General features: G+C 35.8%; 1 protein-coding gene across 4 annotated transcripts in view; it reads right to left on the minus strand.

The window, feature by feature from the left end:
* Positions 1-24,780, minus strand: part of TMEM196 (transmembrane protein 196) — a 51,336-nt gene extending 26,556 nt beyond the window's left edge. For 2 of the 4 annotated variants that reach the window (XM_009203273.4, XM_009203270.4), the window contains exon 1: positions 23,706-24,780. In XM_009203273.4, coding sequence (XP_009201537.1) covers positions 23,706-23,870 — 165 coding nt within the window. In that variant the 5' untranslated portion in view covers positions 23,871-24,780. The remainder of the gene's footprint in view (positions 1-23,705) is intronic. The other 2 variants (XM_009203272.4, XM_003896229.4) reach the window with 2 other exon arrangements.
* Positions 24,781-27,571: the final 2,791 nt, after the last annotated feature.

Here is a 27,571-nt window from a genome sequence, read left to right on the forward strand (position 1 = left end):
TAGGTTTAGGGAAGAGGAATACAATTTATAGTTATCATAATAAAAAGGAATGGAATAATATTTATCAAGCACTTGCTAGATAACAGCCTGTAGGCTAAACATTTTGCACACATCATCTACATCAACCTCTATATTTCAGCTGAGAAAACTGATCCTCAGATACATTTTTTTCATATCATAAAGCAGGCAAGTGGCAGAGTTGGTGTTTGAACATCAGTCTTTTTAACTCTAGAGGCTAACCTAATTTGGAATTTTTCAATTATGATTTTACCTGAACTCTCTCAGTATTCGTTATGTTTTCTTTTCTTTTCCTCTATTAGAACTAAACTTCGGTGTTGTCTCTTGACAGAAAAACATTTTGTTAGTGTGGTAATAGAAACCAAAGACAGCTGGTTATTTAATGAAGATCAGATCTTGGGTGATTGTGATGCAATGGGATAGGATGGAATACATTTGGATCCACAGTGTGATGAGGGAACTTTTCTCCCTAAAGGTTATGGTATTCTAGTCTCTGAAGAAATATTTTCTTACCACTTGGTGGCAGTAGCTCCCAAATAATTAACAACTAAACTATTGATCTTTACCTCTAACTGGGGAGTGATTTGTAAAACGGATTACTTCTTTCAATTAATTGTTTTTTCCATGTAATACATGTATTTCCACTGGTTTCTCCTATGCATATTTATTTATTATGATTATGATTTTCTGGGGGCATTGCTTACAATGCTCTCCTGCATCTCCCAGGTTAAAATTCTTGCATTTTCCTTTATAACAGAGTTTATACATAATGACAATATAAAGGTTTCCTTCATTCAACCTTATAAATTTAGAGATGTTCACTGTGACTGTCCAAAAAAAAAAAGGGTAATGACAGAACTTAGAATGAATGAGAGCTTATGAAACCAGAATTAGAAGACGCCTTATAATAATTGAGCATTAACTTATTACTATGCATTTACAATAATCGAGGAACTTTAAGTATGTTGTCTCCATACACACAAGCAGTCCATTTTATAGAACAAGAAACAGGCTCAGAGAAATTTAAGTGATTTTGTCCACTTAAATGCAGTGTATACAGCTCATAAATGGCAGAAGCAGGACACAAATCCAGAGTCGTCTGACATAAACATATGCACCCTCCTCTGTGTCATGCTCTCTCTGATGATGGTAGTACTACACCTAAGGGAAGACGTGTACAGAAAGACCTCAGAAGGGAATATCAAAATTCTAAGAATGTTCAACTCTTCAATGTGAAGACAAGTAAAAGAAATGAGTTCATAGTGATCAAGATACATTTTGCTTAGCTAAAAGGCAAGTAGAAATTTGAAGTGGTCTACTAGAATGAGATAAGGCAGAAAGTATTTTTTAGGAGGTAGAGATAATATTTGCCTTAAACAATTATATGAAATTGAAAGCAGAAGGCTAGACTAAAAAATTACTAAAATTTATTCCTTAAAATCATGTCTTCTTAGAATATGTTAGGTCACAATAAAATGTTTATATGAGTATTTTCAATTTAATAAAATATCGGAATATAAAATTTTATGCACATTTTGTTCCTAAACTAGAAAATTATTATGAATCAATGTAAACAGTGATTATCTCTTACTGGTAGGATTATTGGCAATTTTAATGCCATTTTGCTATTTTGTATTTTTCCAATTCTCTACAGTAAACTTGTAAAAAAAAAAATAGGATACAAAGTATAATATTTCCAGAAATTTGTCCTGATAACTTTATTTAGGCCATTGGTCTATGGCTTTTACATTTATAGGAGTTAATATATGAACAAGATAAAAATAAACCAAGAGATGCCACCCTTCTTAGAAGTGGAGGAAGACCTGCTTATAACATGTGATATGGAAAGAGCCAATGAAAATATTTCCCGCACTTGGCTTAAAATCCTACTATGTGAATTATTCATTTGAAGTAAGTCACAGATTCCCCAAAAGGCATCCATTTAATACACAACCTATAAAGTGGTTGGGATTTGCATTCACAAAATTAGTATCCAAGTGAGAAAACACCTTCATCTTGCTTTGTGTGCATGTCGGAAACCCTTGGTAATAACCCAGAGCGATGCTAAATGTCCTGGAAAGTTCTGTTTTTTTTAAAAAAAAATTTTTATTGTGTATATTTAAATGTATACAACATGATGTTATGGGATACATATAGATAATAAAATGGTTACCATAGTGAAACAAATGAACCTATTCATCATCTCTTTCAATGCTAGAAAAGAACAAGGCTTTTTGTAAGTTAGCCTTGTTTTCATCAACGACTCCTCCAGATTTTTCTCATCTATTTTTGTTCTCTCCTTTATTTCCCTTACTCACAATTCCTACCTCCAAATACAAAACACTCACAAACAATTCTCCTACATATTGAGGCTAAGCTCAGCCTGCTGTAGTGGAAATTAGAGTGTCAGTGAGTTATACATCATAACTTGCCTGGCATAACTATACTACTCACATTCCTTGCTTGACAAGTTTTCACAGTTTAGGATCAATCTCTTCCATCAACAAAGGCAGCCTTTTTCATTCTAAATGACTTTCATTGTTAGAAAGTTCTTTCTTTCATTACACCTGAAGATTTTATCCCCACCATGTCTACCCATTGTCTACACATTAAGACAAGAGCACCATTAGCCCTGGGTCTTCCCCTAGGAAAAACATGCCCTGGCTTCTCAGCCATTTTCATGATCACTCTCTCCTAAACATTCTGTTGTCTTTCTCTCTCTTTAAGAGTCAGCAAACCTTCCTATTACTCTAAAAGAGTAGATGTTAAATGTTCTCGTCACACAGGCAAAAAGATAAGTATGCAAAGTGATGGATATCTTAATTAGTTTGATTTAATCACACCACAATGTAAGCTTATATCAAAACTACCAAAACATCACATTGTAGCCATAAATATATGCAATTATTATTTGGCAGTTAAAAATGCAACTATAGTGCAAATAAATAAATTGGAAGACCTTTTTCTGTTAGCCAGAAGAGGATTCTTTTTAGCAAATTTCCAAGTAGTTGAAGTCTTTAATCATCATTATGTCCTTACAGATATTTGTATCTCACAAGAACTTCTTAACACATGTCAGCCTTAAGCTGGTGAAAAGTTGCTCTGGGGTTGTAAATACTTTTAAGCAGTGGTCCTCTGCTGCTCTTTACCGAGACCAGGCCATTATCTGCTCCCAAATAGGACAACAGAGATTAAAATATATGGGGTCTACAATGCTTAGCAGTCTATAAACAAGTACCATTCATTATGCAATTTATTTCCTTTGCAGGCAGTTCTATCCTTTTACAGAACTCAATAAAAATAACATCATTCCTTCAGAAATAGAGTGCATCTTGCACAATCTACACCAAAAATATAATTTTAGAATATCTGAAAAAGAACGATCATATATTATGTTTTTTAAAATATTTGTTTTAAAAGTTGTAATTCCCCAGTGCTATTTCCTTGAAAAGTGTTTTGTTTCCAAAGGTATCCGTAAAGGAGTAACTGTAATATGTGGACCAAGTTAAGAGGAATGGTTAAAAATGTAATGCATTCAACGTTTTTCCCTCATTTCTGAGGAAAGAATAGAAAGACTCTCTGATTAGAAAAAAAAGGATGTCATGATTATTTTTATTTTACATATTTCTTGTTAGAGCAGAAATAGGAAGATGCAGAGTGGCATTGTTTTTCTGCTAAACCACATGAAGAAGAAATACAAATATTGGAAGAGAAAATGATTCATTCCCCTTGACAAGATAGATAGCATGATGATTCTGCATCTGCTAACAGAATGCGACTATACAGGGGAGAAAGGTATCTGCAATGGCTTTTCATGTTGAGCTGCCAGTTTCTGAAGCACTAGTGGAACCGTATTTATGCTCCAGGACATTTTTCACTCTGGGAAAGGTTAATTGACAGGTGCTGTCCGCGAAGGTCTGGAATATAAAACCAGCACTGCTGTTTAGAACCAAGGCTTAAAAGAAACCAGCGAAGTACGACACAATGGTTAAGAGTACAGACTCTGGTGTCAGACAGACATATGCTGTAAATTTGGCTGTGTCACACACAAGTGGGACTTATAGCAGCTAATTAAAGTCTCTGACTCTCAATTTTCCCATTGGTAAAATGGATGTACTCCTGCAAGTATGCTGATACTTATCTAAAAGTGCTGTTAAAAATATTAATGTGATAATGCTTATGATATTTTTGGTATATTTCTAATGTCCAATAAACTATAAATAAATGGAGCTGTTAATAATAATTATTAAAATTTTATAATTTTTAAGCATCTGATGGGTACAGACCAGTGTCAGAATTCCTAACAGAATTATGAAGAATATTTTATACTTTTATTTTTCTTATTTACAGAATCTTCCCTTGTACCAAAACTGTATGTATGTTTGCTTCAGAATACTCATGTTTCCTCATCCATGGAAGCAGATTTTCCTACATCACACCAATATATATACTCAGGGATTTGAGTACCGTTATTCTCTGCAACCTCTGGCCCAGTACACTAAGCTACGATTAACAAGATTTCAAGGATTGTAAGTGGACTGTCTTCTGGAAAATAATTGTGTATTAATTTCTATTTAATCCAAGGGAAGTCTTTGAAATGCTACCAATCATAATTGTCTCTGAATGTCATGTTGTAAAGCAAAATGTTATGTTCAGATTGGGCTGATGCTCCAAGAAACTAAAGAATAACACAAAATGTTGGTCATCATAAAAGCTTATGTCTAGTATTAGCTCAGCCTACAATCATTTTGCAATTCAGTGTGCACATAGCCAGATGCACAGCAGTTAATGAAAGAGATCTAGACTTACATTGTCAGCTTCAGACTCAAAACATGAATCTCAATTCTGTTTCCACTCACCACTTTTCCTATGTCTATTACTCTTATTACTGTTCTCTCAAAACTCAAAGACCCTATTGATTCCCCTCACTTCCTATGTCATTTTCATCAGATTAAATTACTGTGTGCCATTACTTTTATATCCATAGTGAACTTATTCTTTTATTCAAGGCCTCACCAGCCCTTAACTGGATTATTTAAGGGCTTTTGAGCAAGTCCCCCTGCCTTTAGTTTCTCTAATATCACTCACTCTAAGTTCATTCCTAGCATAATTTTTAGCGCCTTATTAGTGCCTTATTTTTTCGTTCAAATTTTTTTTATTTAATTTTAAGTATTTGTAATTATTATTATTATTATTGAGACAGAGTCTCACTCTGTCACCCAGGCTGAAGTGCAGTGGCCTGATCTTGGCTCACTGCAACCTCCACCTCCCAGATTCAAGCGATTCTCCTGCCTCAGCCTCCCGAGTACCTGGGACTCCAGGCGCACACCACTATGCCTGGCTAATTTTTGTATTTTTAGTAGAGACAGGGTTTCAATATGTTGGTCAGGCTGGTCTCGAACTCCTGACCTGGTGATCCACCCGCCTCAGCCTCCCAAAGTGCTGAGATTACAAGCATGAGCCACCTGTCCAGCCTTTTCATTCAATTTTAAAAATCAATGTCTCTTCAAATTTCTTGTGCTGGCATCAGGGCCCAAATGGATGGTTCCAGCCCAATTTACCGACTGGTCTACTGTGAATCTTCTACAGCCAAAGTGCACTTAAATTATTCTGTACACTCTCAGTTTATCTCTTTTTGCATATTCCACTTCTCTTCTTGGACAGTGTTATTCTTACTATTCTGCAGGGTCCATCTGAAATTCTCTGTTCAGATATAATTCCATCTTTTTTCCTTAATTCTCATAATGCCTTTTTTATGCGGCTTATTACATTTTGACTCGTATTATAGATAGTTATATGTTTATTATCTCTGTTACTACACTTTAAGCACATTAAAGAGAAGTCTCTTTTTTATTCTATGTTATAACGACCACCAGCACCCTACTCCCACTCAGAATAAATCAAAGGGGTACAACTTATCTAAACTCATTTTCTTACCCCTTCCCAAACCTGCCTTCATTTTTGTTTTTCTGATCTCAGTACACGTTCATTCTCTTTAACCCAGGCAGAAAGTCAGACTTAATTGCCAATCTTTTCAACCCATGTTTTTAAAAGCCTGACTCGCATGAAGTCTTGCCGAATCTGCCTCCATAGTTTTCCACATAATTCCATTGCTCCTGGTGTTCCCTTCATTCAGAGTCTTAATTTTAATATTAAAAGCATACGTAATCCCCCTGCCTCTAATTCTTCACACTACTCCCTAGGTGATTATTCTTAAAATAAATTGATTCTAGTCACCCTTATCCTCAAAACCTTTTAAAACACTTTTTGTACCTGTCCATTTCTAAAGAAGCAGGCTTCAAATCCTATAGTCTAATACTCAGGTTCCTCATAGTTGGACCAAGCCTACCTCTTCAAGCTCCCTTCTTTCTGTGCATTCTGTGCTTGGAAACCAACAGTCTCTTTGCCATTCTCAAGCTCTCATAGGCCTTGCCTCCACGAGTTTGGAATATCTCTCCTCCTCTCTTTTCAAGCTCTCCCTACTTCGTTTTTCCAGGTTTGCCACCGGAGGCACATCTTTCTTGAAGTCATCTGTGACCCTCTTCACCTTCCTTGTGCATCCACAGGATTTGCATACACTTAATTGTGTATTGAACTATATTTATGTGGATTGAGTTGGAGGTAGTGTAGCCTAGGGATAAAGAATGACTACTCTGAAGTCATAGTGACTGGGTTTGCATCATGGCTCTACCATTTTCTGGCTGTGTGGCTTTCAGAAAGTTACTTATTTTTCCACAGTTTCCTCTTTACTGAGATGCATAACAGTGTACGCCTCATAGAATAGCTGTAAATGTTAAATGAAATTGTAGGTAAAAGTCACTTGGAAGAATTCAAGTGCTCGCTATCTATTATTGTTTGCAAGTATATTTCTGCTAACAACTCTAAAGCCCTTGGATCCAGAGTCCATTGTATTATTTATCTTCAAATTCTCAGCCAATTGCTTAATTTAATGTTAGCCCCATAATTATGTGTCAAATTGATTCACTAGAGAGCTCTAGGGTCCAGTATATATTGAAGCTTTGTATTACCAAAAGTACCGTGATAATATCAGTCCTGTTAAAAAAAATATTAAGGACAGCAGGTGAAAAAAATCATCAGAATTTCCAAAGAGAGAATATGATTAAATGTTAATATAATTACAGCTCTAATCAGTAGAATACAGGCAGGAATCTTACAAGTAAGCTGAAAGCTTGCAATAAATCATGAGCATGGTTTGAAGTGTGTTGTTATCAGAGTGCAGGTTTTGATGAAATTGTCCTCTGTCGTTATGGGCTAAAAGCTTGTCAACTAACTACTTGTGGCCACGAACGATTAAAAAAAAAGAAAAAAGAAAAAAAGAAAGTTCTGCAATTCAGAACAGAACCTCTAGGTGGCAATTCTGTCCTCCTTTGTTATTTATTTACCTTAAGCAAGTCAATTAATTCTCTGGGCTTCATCTTTAAAAAGAGGGACTTGGATCAGATAGAATTGTGAATCTCCTCCAGCTCTGACATTTTTTGATCACTAATCTATGTAACCATGTTTTTTTCCCACTCATTTTTAGCAGGCATTTCTTCGGAGTCTACCGTGATGAAAATCACAGCTGATACAGCACATATTATTTATAATGAAATGATTCTCTCCATTCTTTTTATAAGAATAAGGAGACTAATGTTAATATCATGTAATTATGGTCTTAAAGGGACAATTCATGTGAAAGTGCTCAATCTTGGGTTATAGTACATGGCAGGTGTTAATAAATATTTATTTTCCTCCTTCCATGGGTAAAATTTCTTTTTGAACATCAAGGTTCAGTACAATTATTAACTTTACTTGTGATGCTTTCTTTAACCTTTCTACTTATTCTTAGTTAAAATCTAACAAAATATTGTTTTAAAGCATATTTTAACACTGATGCACTGATCATACTTTCTGGTAATTATTAATTATATATCTGTCATTGCAAAAGGTTTTAAACTCCTTCTGGTAGAATGCTATTAAAATATATATTCAACCTTTATCACTAACATGAGACCTGCGCATACAAAAATTTCAGTGAATATTCGATGATGAATAAATCGATGAGTGAATGAATTTCAGTTCGGTGGGAGAAGTGGGAAATAGTCTTCCCTTGCCTGGAACACTTTTGGTACTTGCCAGATTATACTATACTTGAAATCCCACGAATAAAAAGTAACAGAGAGACTTTGGTTTTACTCGTAAAAAAATAAGATTGAAAGTTCTGTGTCATGGGTACAAGTAATTTAGCGGTTTATTTTGGGAAATGCTGTACTGTAACACCTGTTTCTGGTGTCTCTACAAGGCAAATAAGCCAACTCTGCCTTTCCAGTTTATGACTATGCCAAAAAAATAACACAAATTGTCTTAAAGACTTTCCTCATCTCTAGTTAATGTCTTAGCAAAACAAAACATAAGGTCAGGCGTGGTGGCTCATGCCTATATTCCAGCACTTTGGGAGGCTGAGGCAGGCAGATCACTTGTGGCCAGTGGTTTGAGACCAGCCTGGCCAACATGGCAAAACCCTGTCTCCACTAAAAATATAAAAATTAACCAGGCATGCTGACATATGCCTGTAATCCCAGCTACTCGGGAGGCTGAGGTACAAGAATCACTTGAACCTGGTGGGCAGAGGTTGCAGTGAGCCAAGATTGTGCCACTGCACTCCAGACTCCAGCCTGGAAGACAGAGTGAGCCTCTCTATATATATTTTAAAAAATGAAGTTTCTTGACTCATTTCTTTTGATCAAAAAAATGTATTCATGCAAAAGCTATGCAATAGCAATCTAATGTAAGCCACAATGCAAATGACATATATAACTATACTTTTTAGTAGTTACATTAAAAGATCAAAAGGGGGAATTAATTTCAATAATATAGTTTATTTAAGCTATAAAAAGTATCATCATTTTTCCATGAAATCAACATAAAACGACTTGAGACATTTTACATTCTCTTTTCCATACTCAGTCTTTGAAATCTAGTGTGTATTTTTTACCTGCAGCCCATCTTTGTTTTCTAAACTTTTATTTTAAAAGTTACATGTGCAGGGGTACATCTGCAGGTTCGTTATATGAGTAAACTTGTGTCATGGTTGCTTGTGGTTCAAATTATTTTCCTCAACCAAATCTTAAGCCTAGACTGGTTAGTTATTTTTCCTGATCCTCTCCCTCCTCCCACCTTCCACCCTCTGAAAGGCCCCAGTGTGTGTTGTTTCCCTCTATGAGTCCATATGTTCTTATCATTTAGCTCTCTTACAAGTGAGCTAATGTCTTAGTATTTCACTTTAAAGTGAGCTCTTATTAAAAGCTCTTATTAAAAGACATTAGCTCACTTATAAGTGAGAACATGTGGTATTTGGTTTTCTGTTCCTGTGTTAGTTTGCTGAGGATAATGGCCTCCAGTTCCATCCATGTCCTGCAAAAGACATGATCTTGTTCCTTTTTACATCTGCATAGTATCCCAGGTATATATGTATCACATTTTCTTTATCCAGTCCATCATTGATGGGCAATTAGGTTAATTCCAGGGCTTTGCTATTGTGAATAGTGTGCAGCACATCTTAATTCAGACTAGCCACATTTCAGGTGCTCAATAGCCACATGTGGCTAGTGGCTACTACATTTGACCGTGCAAGTCTAGATGATGCACTATGGCTACAAGTCAAGAAAAGACAAGTTTCTTCCCAAATATCTTGTCACTCAGAAAATACAATGTTTTCCTAGATTAGCTCTAAGGCAGTTTACTTTTTACCTGCATAAGTTTTCTGATAACCTATAGCGTAATACCTCCAACACTTGCATCTTATATTGCAGTGAATACTTTTTTTCTTTTTTTTTTTTTTTGAGATGAAGTCTCACTTTGTCACCCAGGCTGGAGTACAGTGACACAATCTTGGCTCACTGCAACCTCCACCTCCGAGGTTCAAGCGATTCTCTCACCTCAGCCACCCAGGCAGCTGGGACTATAGGTGCGCATCACCATGCCCAGCTATTTTTTTTTTTCTTTTTGTATTTTTAGTTGAGATGGGGTTTCACCATTTTGGCCAGGCTAGTCTTGAACGCCTGACCTCAATTGATCCACCCGCCTTGGCCTCCCAAAGTGCTGGAATTACAAGTATGAACCACAACGTCTGGCCAATGCCTTCGTCTTAGTATTTTATAAACCCTCATGTCTCTCTCTAAAAGACTAGTCTGAAGGTCTGAGGGTCTAAGAGGTTTAATGAGATAGCTTGGCTGGAGCTGAAAAGACATTAGCAAAATCATGAGTTAAAGTTACTCCTTTTTTTCCTCCAAAATAACTGATCCTTTGAGAAAATATTTTACTTTAATTATAAGTGATTGGCATATAAAATTAATTAATATTGCTTGTCTTTTATAACGATATTTTAGTTTCTTACTTTTGTATTAGAAAACAGCCCACCCTATCACTAATAAATATGCTTCACTGTATCCATGGTTAAAAATAAAAGCATTAAAAAGGTTACCTTTTTAAACATATACCATGATTAAAAGGCATTTATCTTTTAATATAGTGTTGGATGAAGCTCTTTTTATATATATGCATGTTGTTTTACTAAGAACTCCAGGCAAATGGTGTAGTAAATTTATAAATTTTGATTCCTATATGTTTGAATTAAAAAGAAAATGCTCAGATAGCAAACATTAATAGCCAAATGACTTTGACATTTCCAGTCCGAAGTTTTGAATGTTCACTGCTTGATAAATGAGCTTTGGACTCTGTTTTTAAAATACCTTCTTGAAGGCAATTCACTTACTTATCCAAATTGATCAATAACTCTTGTGGGTTTGGAAAATATTAACTTCTAAAAATTAGCTTCCATTTCTCAGTTGGTCTGGAAAAGCACCATGGAAAACATGCCAAAATTGGTATAGAAAGCCATTTCTTTGAAACTTCTGAACAGGTAAAAACCCCTGAAATCTGTTAACATGCTAATTATATTTCCATTATGATTTAGCACTGCCAATAATTTGGGATCATTTCTGTTTAGTTTTGGGTAGTGGCCGGATAACTGCATTTTCCTTTTGGTTGAAAGATTATTTCAAGGATAGTTAATATTTTGAGTCATCTGTAGAAATAATGTTTGAATAAAAAAATAGGTGATTTGGACTCTGGTCCTAGTTCTACAGCTAGCCTGATTCTCTGGACTTAAGTTTACTTATTTGTGAAATGATGAATTTAGAATAAGTTATTTCTAAATCTCTAGTTCGTTGCATGACTCAATTATAATTCTCAACCAATAGGAAGAGAAAACATTTTAATGATGCTTTCAGTGCCCACATACTCAGAATTCTATGTCTTGTTTACCCTCAGCTATTGACTGCTAGAGTCTCAGCCTACACAAAAAGGCAGAAGCTGTCCAAGACTCCTCTCTGCATTGGCCATTTAATGTGCATCTTCACTCATACTTGACTTCCTCATGCTTTAGCCTGCATCTTCACTCATACTTGACTTGCTCTCTCTGTTTATACAATAGACAAAGACGAGACTTAACAAAAAAACTCCCCCTTTAGCTCTTAAAGACTTTTTCTCTTTACATATTTATCTCTTTGTACCCCGTTATTCACATTGGCACGTAAACATGTTCTAAAATCTCCCCTAAAAATAGAAAATTTCCTTGACTCCAAAGTCTATTGCTCTATCTCTATACAGAACCCATCTCCCTTCGCCACTAAGCCTCTTGTTTACAATTTCTAGATTCTTATTTCCCATTATATTTTCAGCACACTTTAGCCTGACTTATATTCCTGTTACCTTACTTCAGCTACTCTTGCAAAAGCAAACAATAACCACCACCTTTCAGCCTTTATCTTACAAGGAAATCTCTCCTTTGGTCTCTTCTTACACCACTCTTCTGGTCCTCAGCATCTCTCTCTGGCCAAACTTCTCAGTACCTTTTTTCTGGTTCCTCATTTCTATCCAGCCTCTAAATATTGTAGTAACTAAAAGCTTTATTTGGGTGGTTTCAACCAAACATATGACCTTAAAAATATTTTGTATTTACTAATTACTCCCACACTGATATTTCTAGCACAGCCTTTTCTTCTGAACTCTAGACCTATTTATCTGACAGTCCACAGCATCTCTCCATTTTGATATCTCACAAGCATCTCTACTTTCACAGGTCACAAACAGATTCTTGATCTCCCATCCTACATCTACTTTCACAGGTCACAAACAGATTCTTGATCTCCCATCCTACACCGGACACACACACATGCACGCACACACATGCACGCACACACACACATGCACACAGAGTTTTTCTCTTTTCTAATAATCTACTTCTCAAAAAAGTAAACAGAAACTCGATTCTATCATTTGTTTGATCTCAAAATCTGGTAGTTATTCTTAATATATCCCTTCTATAATGGCATAAAATTGAACACAAAACACAAAGTCTTATCAAGTAAATATCTGTGCTTTTGTGTTTTACCACCTCCACTTTCACTGCAGTAACCATTGTATCATACATCTTAATAGCCTCCTAACTACACCTGTGACTTCCTGTGTGACATCAATACATTTTCTAAACTGAAAACCAGAATGACGTTTATAATCTTGTCCATTTCCTGCTCAAATGCTTTCAATAGATCCTTTTATAATTAGGGAAAAATCTAAATGTTGTAGCATGTATATAAAGTTCTAATTTTTACCCCTGTTTACCTCGTTATCTCACCCAATGCCTTCTACCTCCTCCTCCTCAGGTCATACTTCAGTCACCCTGGACTTCATTCAGTTTCTTGAACACACCAAAGCTTTCCTATCTCAGCATCTTTACTCATGCTATTCCTCTGCATGAAACAATGCTCTTCCCTCTGTATGTCTGGTTAATGCCTCATCATTCTTGAGAAAATATTGCTTTCTTAGAGGTGCTTTCTTGATTTCCCCAATGTTAATAAAGTTATTTTATATTCTTCATAAGCCTATATATTTTCCTTTTTTTTTTTTTTTTTTTTTTGAGATGGAGTCTCGCTCTGTTGCCCAGGCTGGAGGGCAGTGGCATGTTCTCGGCTCACTGCAACCTCTGCCTCCTGGGTTCAAGTGATTCTCCTGCCTCAGTCTCCCAAGTAGCTGGGATTACAGACATGTGCCACCATGCCCAGCTAATTTTTGTATTTTTAGTAGAGATGAGGTTTCATCATGTTGGCCAGGCTGGTCTCAAACCCCCAACCTCAAGCGATCTGCCTGCCTCGGCCTCCCAAAATTCTGGGATTATAGGCGTGAGCCACTGCACCCAGCCTATTTTCCTGTTTAACATAGCACAGTCTTTAATTTTAATTAGTGTATTATTTAGTCATTGTCTATATTTCTTTTTGAATTAAGCATCAGAAGATCAGAGATTATGGTTATTTTATTTACTGCTAGACTCTCAGGACCAAAATCACAATATAGAACACAGTAGCCATGGAATCAATATTTGTTCACTAAATCTAACAAGAAAGAGAACCAAGGAAAGTAAGCGGGTGGCTCATGAGAGTGACAACAGAAGCTTGCGCTCCTGGAGTCCCGCAGAGCTTTCTTCCACACCACGCTGTCTTTTCCCTTTTTGTCTCATCCCAACCCAGTGTGGACTACAGAATTAAGGCCCATCAAGTGTTATTGCCATTGACCTCAACACTGACTTGGCCCCATCTTCAGAAGCCTAATCCCTGCGGGTCCCACTCCCTGGGCTCACAATCCAGGTCCCTGGACCTTCCTTGCCTTTATTAGATTTACAGATCTTCTCGGTGGTCTTGGCTTTCAGCATTCCCCTCTCCCAGTTCTTCTGCAATTTTAGCGTAGTGTACATCTTCAAAAGAAGCCACTTTCCATCTTCCTATTTATATTTCTTTCTTTTCTTAGTCCATGGAAAACCCTGCTAATTATGCAATGTTCTTTTTTCCTTAAACTCAAACTAATTTCTTATTTTTTAAACTATAATGAAGGACTGAAATAATGTAAGGAATATAGTTCCATATACCATGTTTCTTCCACTACAGAAAATTTCACCATCAGTTTAACTGGAAAAGGGTAATGTACATCTTTTATCAAAAGAGACATAACCTCTCACACATATGATCAACTTCATAGAAAAATAAAATCCCAAGATGATAAAATGTACAACAGACAAGTTTATGTGATAAGGCGTTCCTCCATTAACACCAGCCATCTTGGTGGCTTAGCAGACCAGGTGAGATAAGATACAACCACAGCAAACAGAAATTAAACCAGAAGCACTCAAGAGAGAGATGGAAAGAATAGTTTCATGGTGTTAAATGAAGATGCACATCAGATAGTGACAGAAACATTTTCAGAGACTGAAGTAACTGAAGGAAAGATGAACTTAAGAATAAACTTCAGAAGAAATCACCAGACATGGCATGTAGCTAACAAGCATGCACACACTTCTAAATAAATCCAAGTCCAAAAAAATCTCAGAAACTTCAAACTGGCCCAGGACCCAAATCTTTCAGTGCACCGAACAAATCAGCCTTAATTCTCAGAATGCAATTTCTTCACATCTCCCCCTCAGTGTTCATGTAATGAATCTTTCTTGTTTTTAATGCATTATGCATTGTGTTCTGTTCCAATTCTGTTTTGTGATAGTTTTTTCTTTTTTAAAAAATGATCTCTTGAATATTTTGAGCATGCTAAATAAATAAGGCTTTTAGGTGTTAGAGCTGTTTCTGCTTCAAAAGTGACAGAAAAATCATAACCAAACTTGTGAATTTTATATAAGGGGAACTTTGAATTTGCAGTATATTTAAATGTCATTTTTTCTAAATAAATCTGAGTTATAGTCATTATTCACATAGGCTCTTAAAACAAAAGAAAACCCATCTCATAGATAATAGTAAAAAAAATTCAGAAGAGTTTCTCTTTGGAGTTAAACTTTTTATTATCTTAGTCAAATATAATAAATAAATTTTAAAATTAAATTCATATAAGCCTTTATAATAGTGATTACTTCTAGAGGGTAGCAAAAAGGAATGTGATTAATATTAAGCATCAATGTATGGATAATGTTATCAATAATTTTCTAGTTACTGCAGTAGCTTAAACTTTTTATATACTTGTGCAGAACCTCTGTATTATATAGTTCATAACAATTTAATAAGTGTATTTATGTCACTTAAAATAGTTTTATATTAATGTAGGTTACTCCAATTTACATGATTTTGCTTATATTTTATGCTTAAGATTCTTTCATATCAAATATGACTAAAATGTACTTGGATATAGCCTAGGACAACATTCAAGTAAAAAGCTCACAACTTGAAACATGTGGAAACTGTAATAGGATTTAAAATGTAGATGATGAATTTAGTGAAGGAGAAAGAAAAAAAATTGCTCCCTTGAGTTGTACTAGCTTTGAGTCTGATTTGTGACCTGTTCTTACATATTTGAAAATAGCCAATGACCCTAGGGGATTAAAGAATGGAAGTTATGCTCTTCCCAAGAATTGCCAACACAACAGATGAATGTTCATCCAACATGCGTGGTGGTTTCTGAAAGCTAGCCAGTTATGGAAACAAACATAGCTGCACAGAAGGTCATGGCATTGGGAACTTGGCCCCACGTCAGGGTAATAGCAGCCTAAAAATGCAGCTTAAATTGTATATTAATGACAATTACCAACTTTTTTTTAGGAATTGCTTATCTTTTTACCTTCTCTGTGCCTGGGTGTGCACACACAGACTCCTACACATATTTCTCTCTTTAGGTGATTTTGATTTTTATCCTAGTTCTGTTACTGGTTTCACTTTCTGATCTTAAATCACTAAATCCTAAATCCTTTAGTCTCTCATCCCTTAAGTGAAGAAATTTATCTGCTGGGATAAATGGTGTAATGAGAGCAGTTGGATTTCTTAGGCAATATGGTTTATTATAAATATAAGCTGCCATTGCTGTTATTAACATAATGATCCATATGGAAAAATAATTGGCAGGGTACAAATTAAAAAAGAAGGCAACTAAGAATTCAAAAAACCCTGCCAAATATAACAAGAAAATCAAACATACGTCTCTGTTTAGTAGAATAAACAAAAATCATACTTTGTTATTCCAACATTGACCTAAAACAATTATTCCTGGAACTCTGGAACATGCACAGCAAATCACAACTATTACTAGGGAACAAAATCAGTTATGTAGAGTAAACAGTTTCTAAGACAGGGTATATGACCTAAATGTTAGCAAGCCTAGAGTCCAAGGTCAATTTAATCAATGGTCTTACAAGAAGATCCTGTTCATAAATGTATAAAAATAAAATATGTCTATAAATGACAAATAGAAACCACACGCAGATTATAGATTTTCCAGAAAAGGGACCAAAACATGCATCCCATTGTTGTGGATCAGACATGGTTAGTAAATATCTAATGTGTATATTGAATACTTTAATATAACTATCACATTTAATTTTTAGAACAACTCCATGAGATAAGTGGTGGTATTTGTATTTTGCAGATGAATTAACTGATTGTTCTGTGAGATAATGTAACTCACTCAAGCCTAAACAATAAAAAAGTGCTAGAGGTAGAATATGAACCCAGATCTTAATAGCTCCCAAACCTATTCTCATTTCTTTGTATTATGCCGACATCTCCACTTAAATGCACAAATTTCTGTTTTTATATGCCAGCCAGCTGTGAGATTCACTGAACATAAGAAATTTACAAGTTTAAAAATCTACCATCAACAGGAATGACATTTGAAAATGTGGTTAGATTTGCGATGGTAAATTCACATTTTCTCAATTTCAAGGATTTCCTCAAGTCTTTCTTTTGATCCAGGATGTACATCTCAGAACCCAGCTGGCATTTTGCCTGGAAATTGAGCAGCATTGCCTGGGCTTAACTGCCTTGACTTCATGATTGTCAAGTTCTACCCAATAGAGCTCTCCAAGCCTAGTAGGGTATCAAGAGCAGACTAGTCTTGCCATTCTTTCAGTACCTTTTCAAGACTGGTACCATCTTATTTAGAAGAGACAGATCTTCATTTCGCAGTTTTTACATGAACATATCTTGCCCTAACAAGGCTGATATCCTCAGTGCCCCACAAAAACTCCATTTTATTGCCTTTACCTCTTCTCCATGACTGTACGAATGTTAATAGTTTTGCTTTGCACACCTTTCCTTCTCTGCCCACTGGAAACCTATTCTGTCTCCAAGGCTTAGATGAAGAGAAAGTGATCTCTTGCTTATACCTTTTATTTTGAACTCTGTTTAAATTTGTTGTCATGTGCTATACTGACTAGCCCTTATAATATTTAAGGATAGTTTGAGATTCATAATTTAACACTAAGTCTTAAGCCTTGATGGCAGGAACAATTTAGGTCCAATATCTTAGATGCAAAATTCTGGTAACGTGGGGGTTGTGCTTGTTGATTGATTGACTTGCTAGTCTCTTCTGGAAAATAGATAAAAGGAATGATTGGGACTCAGCCTTTAAGGTATCCTGCCTGGTACATATATTCAAGGATGGGGAGCAAATAATGAGGTCGGGCCTCAGTGAAAGGCTTTTTCATGAAAATTTCCAAAGTTCCACACAACACAATAGAAAAAGTACAGACTTTGAAACAATATTGCTCTGACTTAAAGTACTGACTCAGCTGATTAAATAACAATGGACCCTAGGTAAGTTCCTTTTTCTACTTAAACTTTATAAAATACCACATTTTCACAAAGTTGTTAAAATTAGAAATAATAGTACATATGGAAGCATCTGGACATTAGTTAACTATTAATAAATCATGTCTAGCATTATTTCTACAGGATAAATAGATCAGGGCACTCTATCTCCCAAGCTGATCTATTTATTTAACCATTAATATTTTCTTTTTGCCTTGACCACATAGTTTTATTCAATATTTAACAATAGATTACAAACTAATGGAACTTAGAATTGCTTCTTGGGAGTTTTACTATTGGTACTAATAAATCATGGGCACCAGTTAAGGTTATAATAGTCATTGCTGAAATCTAGGTATTTAATTGAGGTATCTGTGAATAATACATCATGTAATAAACATGGCTTGTAGAGCTACTCTTCAGGCAGTTCAAGTTTCTAAGATGTTAAGTATCTTTATTTACTAAATATCTAAGATATTAAGTATCTATTAGATGTGTTAATTTGTACTTTGACTTTTCAAAAAGTATTTACATAGTTCTAAGTGCTTTTTGAATACTTTGTTTTATGGCATAAATAATGGTCACCATATTCACACTATTCAATTTGTCTAATTTATATAATTGTCTTATTAATCTGATTACCAAATATCTTTATGATAGAGTTTCTACCACCCTCTCTCACTCCAAAAGAAAAACAAAGAAAGTGTTTTATGTTTTCTCATTTGGTTTTAAACTAAATATTACAAGAGTTTTCTAATATAGATATTTTGGTACATTTTCATAGTTGCTAATGTAATTATCCTAATTAAATCAAAACCTAACTAGATACATACTGTACAGGAACAACGAAAACAAAAAGAATGGGTCGAACTAGGTTTGATGAAAGGTGTGGGAGAAATATTGAGAGCCAGAGCACCATTAGTGGACTCTAAGTCCCAGGCAGGCAAGGAACACCACCAGCCAGCGGAGAGAAAGCAGCAGCTGATGCTCACTGATCCCTAACTCTATGCCAGGCCCAGAACTAGCAGCTTTAGAAACATTGTTTTTTGAGATTCACAAGAACTCCATGAAATAGGAGCTAATATTTTCCTCCTTTTAGGAATAACGAGACTGATTTGGTGAAGAAATAAAACGTTTCCACTGACACAGTTATACTGAGTGAGATGTATGAATCTAATCTGATTGTCATCTAATTTTAATGAAGTATGCATAGATTAGATCTGCAGTTAAAGGACTGCATGGCTTTGTACATTACAGAGGAAAGTTGTCACACAGCTTCTCTCTTTCTCTTTTCTAGAAATATGCTCAATGAGAGTCTAATTATCAAGGCACTGTCCATTTTGCATGTTGAAACATCTATCTGTAGAGTGGCCACAAGAAAATTTCTCTAGATTACTAAGACAAATTTAAATATTTAGACCAATGCTGGACCTAGTTATTTAGGTACAGAAATTCCATTTACGTGAATAGGATCATATATATATATATGAGATATACATAGGATTATATATATATCATATATAGGATTATACATATGTATCATATATGTATCTCATATATTATATATATTTTTATTTTGAACTCTGTTTAAATTTGCACTTGCACACACACACACACACACACACACACACGAAAATCTATTATAGCTTTTATTGAAGCCAAAGAGAGACATTTCAGATTGTATTAATCTACCAGTATGATTAATTGTTGCGTGAAGACCAAATGAATATACAAAAAAGTTAGATAGTTTGGTTCTATTCAAAGTACACATTGGATAATCCAGCTCATAATTAAGTCAACACAGAGACCCAACTAAGATATTTTAGGCAAAAATGTCCAAATTAAAAGGTTTGACTTTGTTCAGATGTTTCTATCAAGCAAACTGTCAATTAGTAGGTGACTGATGCAAATATTATTAGTTATCTCTTAATGTTTCTAGGACAAAGACTTCAAGACCAGTTATACCCTTGAATAAGAACAAAAATCTCAAAGTAGATTTCGTCATGGACTTTGGATAGAAATTCCAGTATGTGCCATTTACATGTGAACAGAATCTAGACTATGAGAAATTCGTCAAATAAATAAAAATGTGACAAAACTCACCATATTTTCTATTATACCATTATCAACACCGGAAGTGAACACATATTTACATCTCTTTTGATGCACGGTATGGCCCCCTAAATAATACCTATATTTCCCAGTAGTTTGGCTTGCCTAACTTATCTGATTGTCAATCATCCAACTGCTTATGCCCAGTGGACAATCAGCAGCATTTGAGAATGAGAGTATAAATCATATAAGAAAGAGATTCTTTACCTGCAAAAATTTGATGAAAATTGGTTTATATGCCCAGATCAAAACTATTTTTTCTTCATGGAGAAATATCTGTGAAACTATAAGAATATAATGGTGTCTAATTTTGATAAGGGAGTAGGGAAGAGGACTTTAGTTATAACTTTGAAAAACATTTTGAATGTATTTAGAAATTACTTGTATAATTTAAGTTAATTATAAAATTGGGCATAAAAATATGTTTGTAATTTTTTGGGGGCCATAGGAGCAGCATTTTCATCTTATGCCAAAGGATATGAATCCCTTTTGTTAAGTACTTGATCTGGAAGAAAAAATGATATATTACCTGGTTAGAGACACACTAGCTTCAAATTGTGTACATTTGCAGTAACTGAGAGGTTTCTTTCACTTTATTTCTTTTTTATTAAATAAATTTTAAAAGCTTAAATATTAAAAATAATACTTTGGAGCAGCTATAATTTATATACAGCACCTCATTTGGATTACTATAATATAGATCAGAATGTACAGAGGTGAGTTTCAACAAAATCCTACAATTGGCTGAGTTGTTGCCATGGTAAACCAAGAGTCTACAGAAAAGGTATGTGCATTGTTTATGCTGTAAATTTTGCTGAAGCAAAACATCAGATTTTTTAAGCAGATAAAGATATAATGTATAAATCAAATATGCTCCAGTAAAATAAGCAATAAAACCTGTAAATATTAAATGATTTAGATAAGAAAACTTTTAAATATTTAAAAATACTACCTTGTGGTTTACACATGGGAGAACTAGGCTTAGAAAAGTTTGTTTAATAAATTAAGTTTTATAAGATATCAGATATGTTAATAGACGGATGGAATTTTAGCATAATATATATAAAATACAACTTAGCATCATATTTTGTTCTGGATACCACCATTTAAATCTCTAGATTTCCAAATCTCAACCTACAGCAATACAATTCTCAGGGATTTATAAATCTGTGTGCTGCTAAACCCAGTCCATTCCCATTATAGATGATGCACTGGAGGCTGAGAAGAGTGACTTTCACACAGCAACTTGGAAACAGAACTCTGTGCATTTAACTTCCTGTCTATAAATCTTTTACATCAGTTGTAATTCACATGACTATATCTTTTCCAAAGCATATTATTCAATGTTTATTAATTGTTATCTAACACTTATGCCTCTAATTTTATGCTTTCATTGTAGATGACCATATCAGCTATAACAAAGAATCAAGAAGAAACAAAAATGCTATAATGACACCTATAGCTTTCGTTCTTTATGAAATTATAGTCAACTGATTTTTCCTTCTAATTGCCCATATTTTAAAAATTTATCACAGGAAGCATCCCTGCCTGATTAATCAGATGAAATAGTGCCTTGAAATAATCTGTGTAAGCATCCATCTTATACATTTTAAGCCCTTATCTTTACTTTTAAGCTACCTCTTTTTTTTTTTTTTTTTTTGGATTTCTGTGTTCCGGGCCAAATAATCAAAATGCAGCAGTGGCTTAAATCCTTAGTGCACTTGTCCTAGATAAAAAGCTTACAATTTTAGGGTCTCTCTGTATAAAAATAATCCTTTTATAGTGAAGCTTTTATTTCCACTGCCTTTTAAATTTAATTCAGAAACCTTATAGTAATGATATTAATGTGTTGAAAGGAGTTTTACAACAATAATCAAAATGTAGTTTGATTGTAGACTATGTGTATTGTGACAGGTTAATTATTGTAAAATCTTATTTGGCATTCATAAATAATCCAGATTTTTAATTCATAATTTAGCAAAGAGATGAATAATTTTCTGTCTAGCTTCTGCATTTCCTCAGTATCGCTTTGGGAAGGGGAAGTAAGAATGGGTGTTATTATTATTACTCGAAATATGAGGAAGTGAATCTGTTGCCTCCAACTGGTACACAGTGTCCTATGGTCTGGCCCCAATCATTTTTTCTATTCTTATCTTCTTCTTACACACCTAAGCCCCAGAAAAATAGAAGAGCCTACTCTTCCTGGACCACAACCCAACCTGTCCCAGTTTTTTGCCTTCATCTATGCTTCTTGAAAGACTGTCTTTTCTCACGCCCTCCACTGCCAGTCTGTGCATTCAGTATTAGCTGCTCATATTTACTCAGTGCTTACTACATTCCATTCACTTTACTAAGAACATTACAGTCAGCCCTTTGTATTCCCAGGTCCTGCATCCATGAATACAAACCAACCTCTGATTGAAAATATTTGGAAAAAAAAATACAACAATAACAATAATACAAAGGAAATATAGTATAACAACTATTTACATAGCATTTACATTATTTTAGGTATTGTAAGTAATCTAGAGATGATGTAAGATGTATCGGAAGATGTGCCTAGGTTATATGCAAATACTGCACTATTTTACATAAGGGACATCAGCATCCTCAGATTTTGGTAACCAACAGCGCTCTGGAACCAATCCCCTATGAATAGGGAGGGCCAACTGTATTTAATTTGTTCCTTTTAACGACCCCATTTTATAGATAAGGAAACTTTGGCTAGCCACCCAGCTAAGTAAGTGGTAGATCTGGGATTTGCAACCAGGTAGTATGGCCTCAGATCTTACACTGTGAAGCATTAGTTAACACTGCAGTACGTCAATTCTAAGTCCTGATAAACTTCCAAGATCAAGAATAAAATAATACTTCTTTTGTGGATATTTCATTGACCACCCCAATCTTTCTCCCCCTTTTTTGCCTCTGTATCTCTCTGAAATCACACTCTAATTTCTCATTGCTGGCAAAGTTACTGATGTACCATTTTGTTTCCTCCACTATGGAGTAGTATTTTAAGACAGTGCTCTGATTCATCTTTATAGTCTTGGTAGTAAATATGAAAGCCATGTAGCTTGAAGGAAGGAAAAAACTGGTTTTCACAATTAGATTCACATTAGGAATGGTGCTGAGTTATTTTATTGATTATTGGTGGAAGAAATGGGTTTCTAAGGCTTTCTTGGAGATTCACCCTAATGCAAAAGAAGCTTGTTGAATCCAACTTCTGACCTAGAGATAACTATGACAGTTTCTTTGAGCAGTTTGGTACTCTGTGAGCAGAATTATTCTCCAATTAGAATGTTGTTACGCATCTTACCAGTTGTTTTTCTAACTTACTGTCTAGAACTTACAAAAGAGTTTTCAGAGGTGAAATATCAGAAATGTAGCACAGGAAAATTAAGAGCAATGTTTTCTGGAATGAAATGCACCCACAAACTTCCTTTCACACTCACACCACATTTCTCTTTTTGTTATTGGTATTGCCTTTGGTGTACCTTGGGCGTTATTGCCCAGTGATAAATGCATAACTATTTCTGCTTGTTCCCTGATACGGAAAAATGATGAAACACTCTTATTTTGATTTTCCTTGTAGAAGGAAGAAAAGATTAAGTGAGCCTGCCCTTGACAGGTGTGACACCCCCCTTCCCCCCGCCTCCCGAACAGCACCACTGGGCAGAGCAGCCCTTTGCAGAATCAGCCAGTGGAAACTAATCCCCCACCCCCACCTTTAAACAAAGCCATTTAATTTAGTCTTTAGCCCAAGTAAGGAAAAAAATAAATAAAAATGAATAAAGGACAATGTAAAGAAGCATAGCCTGTCAGCATGAACCTACATGCAAGCCAGAGATTTACGATTTTGTTTCCCAGGGAGGGAGTGACTAATGCGCGCACCCTGACCATCACCGTAAGGAGGTAAAGAGAGAGTGAAATGGCTCAACGTACACACACCCCGCTCCATACCGGGGACGAGTCTCCGAGTTGCGGCTTGTGCTCTCGGAGGGCCAGGCTGAAGCTGACTGCCCCCACGGCCACACTGGACACCCCCAGCCCTATCTCCAGCACGGAAAGCACCAAGAGGCTCCCGATAATCTGACCGCTGGTGCACATCTTTCCTCGGTCATCTTCCTTCCAGATCAGGGAGAGAAACCAACCATCTATCTTTTTTTCTTCCACTATCCTCCTTACCCCTCCACCCCCTACCAGATCCCAAAACTTTTCTTCAAGAGCGAGGCATTATCCACAAGGGCTGGATTTCCAGAAACGAAGACCTTCCCTGGCTGAACCAGAGGCAAAGGAGCTGCTCCACCCCCTGGCACGTTCAGATAGGGATCGTAGAAGGATCTTCCTGGGTTCGGTTCGGTGGTGCGAAGATTGCACCAGGTCTTTTAAGGAGCCGGAAACCTGGAGTAACCAAGGGAGCTCCGAGCCCTGCTCCCCAGGCGCTGTCCAGAGTTCTGTCGCGTCCCAAATCTCCGCAGGGAAACCCGCCCCCTCCTCAGCCTACCAGACCCTTTCACACGGTCCCTTCTGTTTCATTGCCGAGGAGAGGAGCTTTGCTTCCCGGAGACCCAAAGGGAACTGCTCCGAGCTTGTCTCTCCCTCTCCCTTTCGTCTCGCCTTTGTTTTCGTGGCAATGCAAAGTGCTTCTGCAAGTCTCTGGATCCCCAGGCAGAGCGGGCGGATGATATTCAGCACCACACTCCTTGCAGTTGCTATGTCACCAGAAAAAGCGACCTTGTCTGATGGCCTCTTTCCGTCTGGGTTTCTTCTCCCTCGTCGTCGTCTTCTTCCTCCCCCTCTCTCTCCAGCTGATTCTCTCTCATTGCTATGACCTCATTGGGATTTAGGAGGTTGACGGAGGAAGAAAAAGCCTGATGTATTTGTAGATCCAGGACCAATACTCTTGGCTGGCCTTTGATCCGCCCCGCCCCCGGACCGCAGCAACAGGAATCCGGGCGACCCCTACCTCCGCTTCTCCCCGTGGCTCCTTTCTGGGCTTCTATCCAGCGGAGAGGGGAGGCGATGCCTACGTCAACGCAGGCTCATTCTGAGAAAAACTTTCTTTGGCTTGTACGCGGGGTAGGGGGAGCAGTGAGCAAAGAAAGACGGAGAGGGGTGGAAAAAGCCAGATTCCTAATGTCACTAGGACTCTCAAGGCCCTTCATCAAGGAACTCCCCTGTCTAGGAGAGCTAGATTCAAGCCTGCTTACAAGGAATGTCCACTCCTGGCTATTATAGCCTATCGCCTTCCGTGTCGGAGGGCGAAGAAGCAGTTGACTGGGGCCGCATCTCCAGGGTGATTTTGTTCCTTTCCAGCCGCAGACCCTTGCTTTCCTCTAGGAGCGTGACCACACGTTCTAGGATGCATAGCTAGATCCAACTGAGCTGGGATCATATATTCTCATCCAAATTCAAGAGACGTGTATGCATTAGAACAGGCATTATTAAAACAAAAACAAAAACAAAACAAAACACGTCTGGCTTAATGCACAACTATTTTTGACGGTCTGTTTCATCAAAATCTTTAGGGCAGGGGCCAGTCCAGCTTGGCCTGGGGTATTTTTGCATTGTCTTTTGATGCCTGTGAGAGTCTAGATGTCTAGGGATCGCTGTATTTAGACCCCATTTTCATTACTCTAGTTTTATGAAAAATCTCAAGATATTCTATCAAGGAAATCTAGGAAGTGGGATAAAGAGAGGGTTCTGGGTGGGTCATCTTTCTCAAAAACTGGGTTCTCCAGTTGCAGATGGACTGAAGGAAAATAGAACAAAGGAAGATGAGGTTAGGGTACATTAACACGAGACTAGGACATCTTGACTTCTATACACATGCAGATCAGTGCAGTGCAGGCGCCTCTGTGGTTTGAGGCTTCTTAAAGCTCCCATGATGGTAACATAAAAGCTCGGCGACCTATAGCATAAGTTCTGTAACATAAATGCCAGTTTTAGTTTTCTTAAATTTGATTAAGGGCTTCTTTTAGAGTTTAAACTCAATTCTACACTATAATTTTTTTCATATGTTTATATTCCATAATTTAAAAATTGGGTCCTCTTCTCTTAAAAATAAAAACAAATGCAAGGAAGATGAGTTACAATTTATTAGGCCTTAAAGAGCTTCAGTTACTGTGATATTTGAAGTACAAATAAACATTGGTACTGAATGATAACTAGTGGATTCATTTCTATACTTTTAAATCCGAAAGACATGCTAAAGTACCTCATTAGTGTATGGTTGTAATGATGTAAAGTTTATTTAAATATTACAGAAGTCATCTAAATTATCCAATTGATATGCATAAATAATTCAGCATATATGTTGTTGAATTTTTGCTTTGTCTTTAGTCACTTCTTTAGGGAAAAAAACACTTCTCTGTTAGGAAGAGAACAACAAATCGTAATATTAAAATGAATTGATTAGTGGAGACATTTAGGAAGGGAAATAAACTTTTGTAGAGGACATAGGGATGGCATTAACAATAGTTGAATTTCACAGAGAAAAAGAAACAAACAAAACATATATTATGGTTAACATTTTATCTCTGAATATGATGGCTTGGAATATAAGATTGGTTATGATATGCCTGATTAAAACCAATCTTGATTGATTCTGGGTCATTGGTTAGAAATCCAAAACTTTTGAAAATTAAATTGTATATGGAAGAAATGCAACTCATCTTCACATAAGTAACTACCAATAATTCACAATAAAACAAATATTTTAAAAAATAAAAACAATTATTTTCTAGAGAGGAAACTGCTGTTTTGTGTTTTAAAACATGAGCATCAACGTTAAAATTTTCAAAAAAACTATGTTATCTTTATTGGGACACAAAGGATATTTTTTGTGCCTTTTAAAAATGACATAATGATCCTCCTAAGATAAACCCAAATACACCTAAAATTTCCTCCTATATATAGAAATCAAGAAAAAAGAGTTCAAACTGACAAACTATTTATGATTCTTATCATAATTATCTCTCCAAATTATTTGCTAGACAAATAATTGTAGGATAAAACTATAAATCAAGAAAAAATCATATAAAGCACAGCACTATCCAAACACCAGTAGCTCCACAATTTCTGAATTTGATTTTTCTAACACCGTAGTATACCAAAAGAGCTATTCATGAGATCCATTGATAGATAATTCAATATTTCCACAACTTTGACAAGAGCAATAGCACAAAAAAATCTCAAGTTTGCCATCTGCTGGCTTATGCATGATACAAGTGAATGTGAGTAGCCTCAAAATAATTCTTATTAAATGCCTTAATAAAAGAAAACATCTTTATAGTGGCTATCTTTAAGGACCTAAGAAGCACTTCCAATAAATATTCAAAGATTCTGAGGTTCTCTCATTCACCCATTTACCTAAATTAGATTATGGAAATTTTAATATCTGGATGAAGGAAAATCCAGGAATGGGTAGACAGTACACTGATGCCTCCTGTGTTAATATAATAAAGTAAGTTGACAAAATTATCAATACTGCCACATTAATATAGGGTTACTGAAAAAGCTAAAAATGTGAAATGATTAATTTTAAGGTCTGATTTAATGTATCTAAGCTATTATAAGCAAAATTTATATGGTGATTGTGGGCACTGGGCTGAATTGCCAATAAAGTACAAAAAATTAGAAAAAAAAATCATAAAATGATTTCAATCATTTATCTAGAAGTTCATCTAATATTTAATCTCTTGTCAGTGTAGTTAAAAAATATTGGATCTACCTAGGATTTGATGAAGTAGTTTTGCCAGAAAAGAAAAATAGCCCACATTTGGAGTATTTTTTTTAATTTAATGGTC

Source organism: Papio anubis, chromosome 4, assembly GCF_008728515.1.
Source record: "Papio anubis isolate 15944 chromosome 4, Panubis1.0, whole genome shotgun sequence".
NCBI lineage: Eukaryota > Metazoa > Chordata > Mammalia > Primates > Cercopithecidae > Papio > Papio anubis.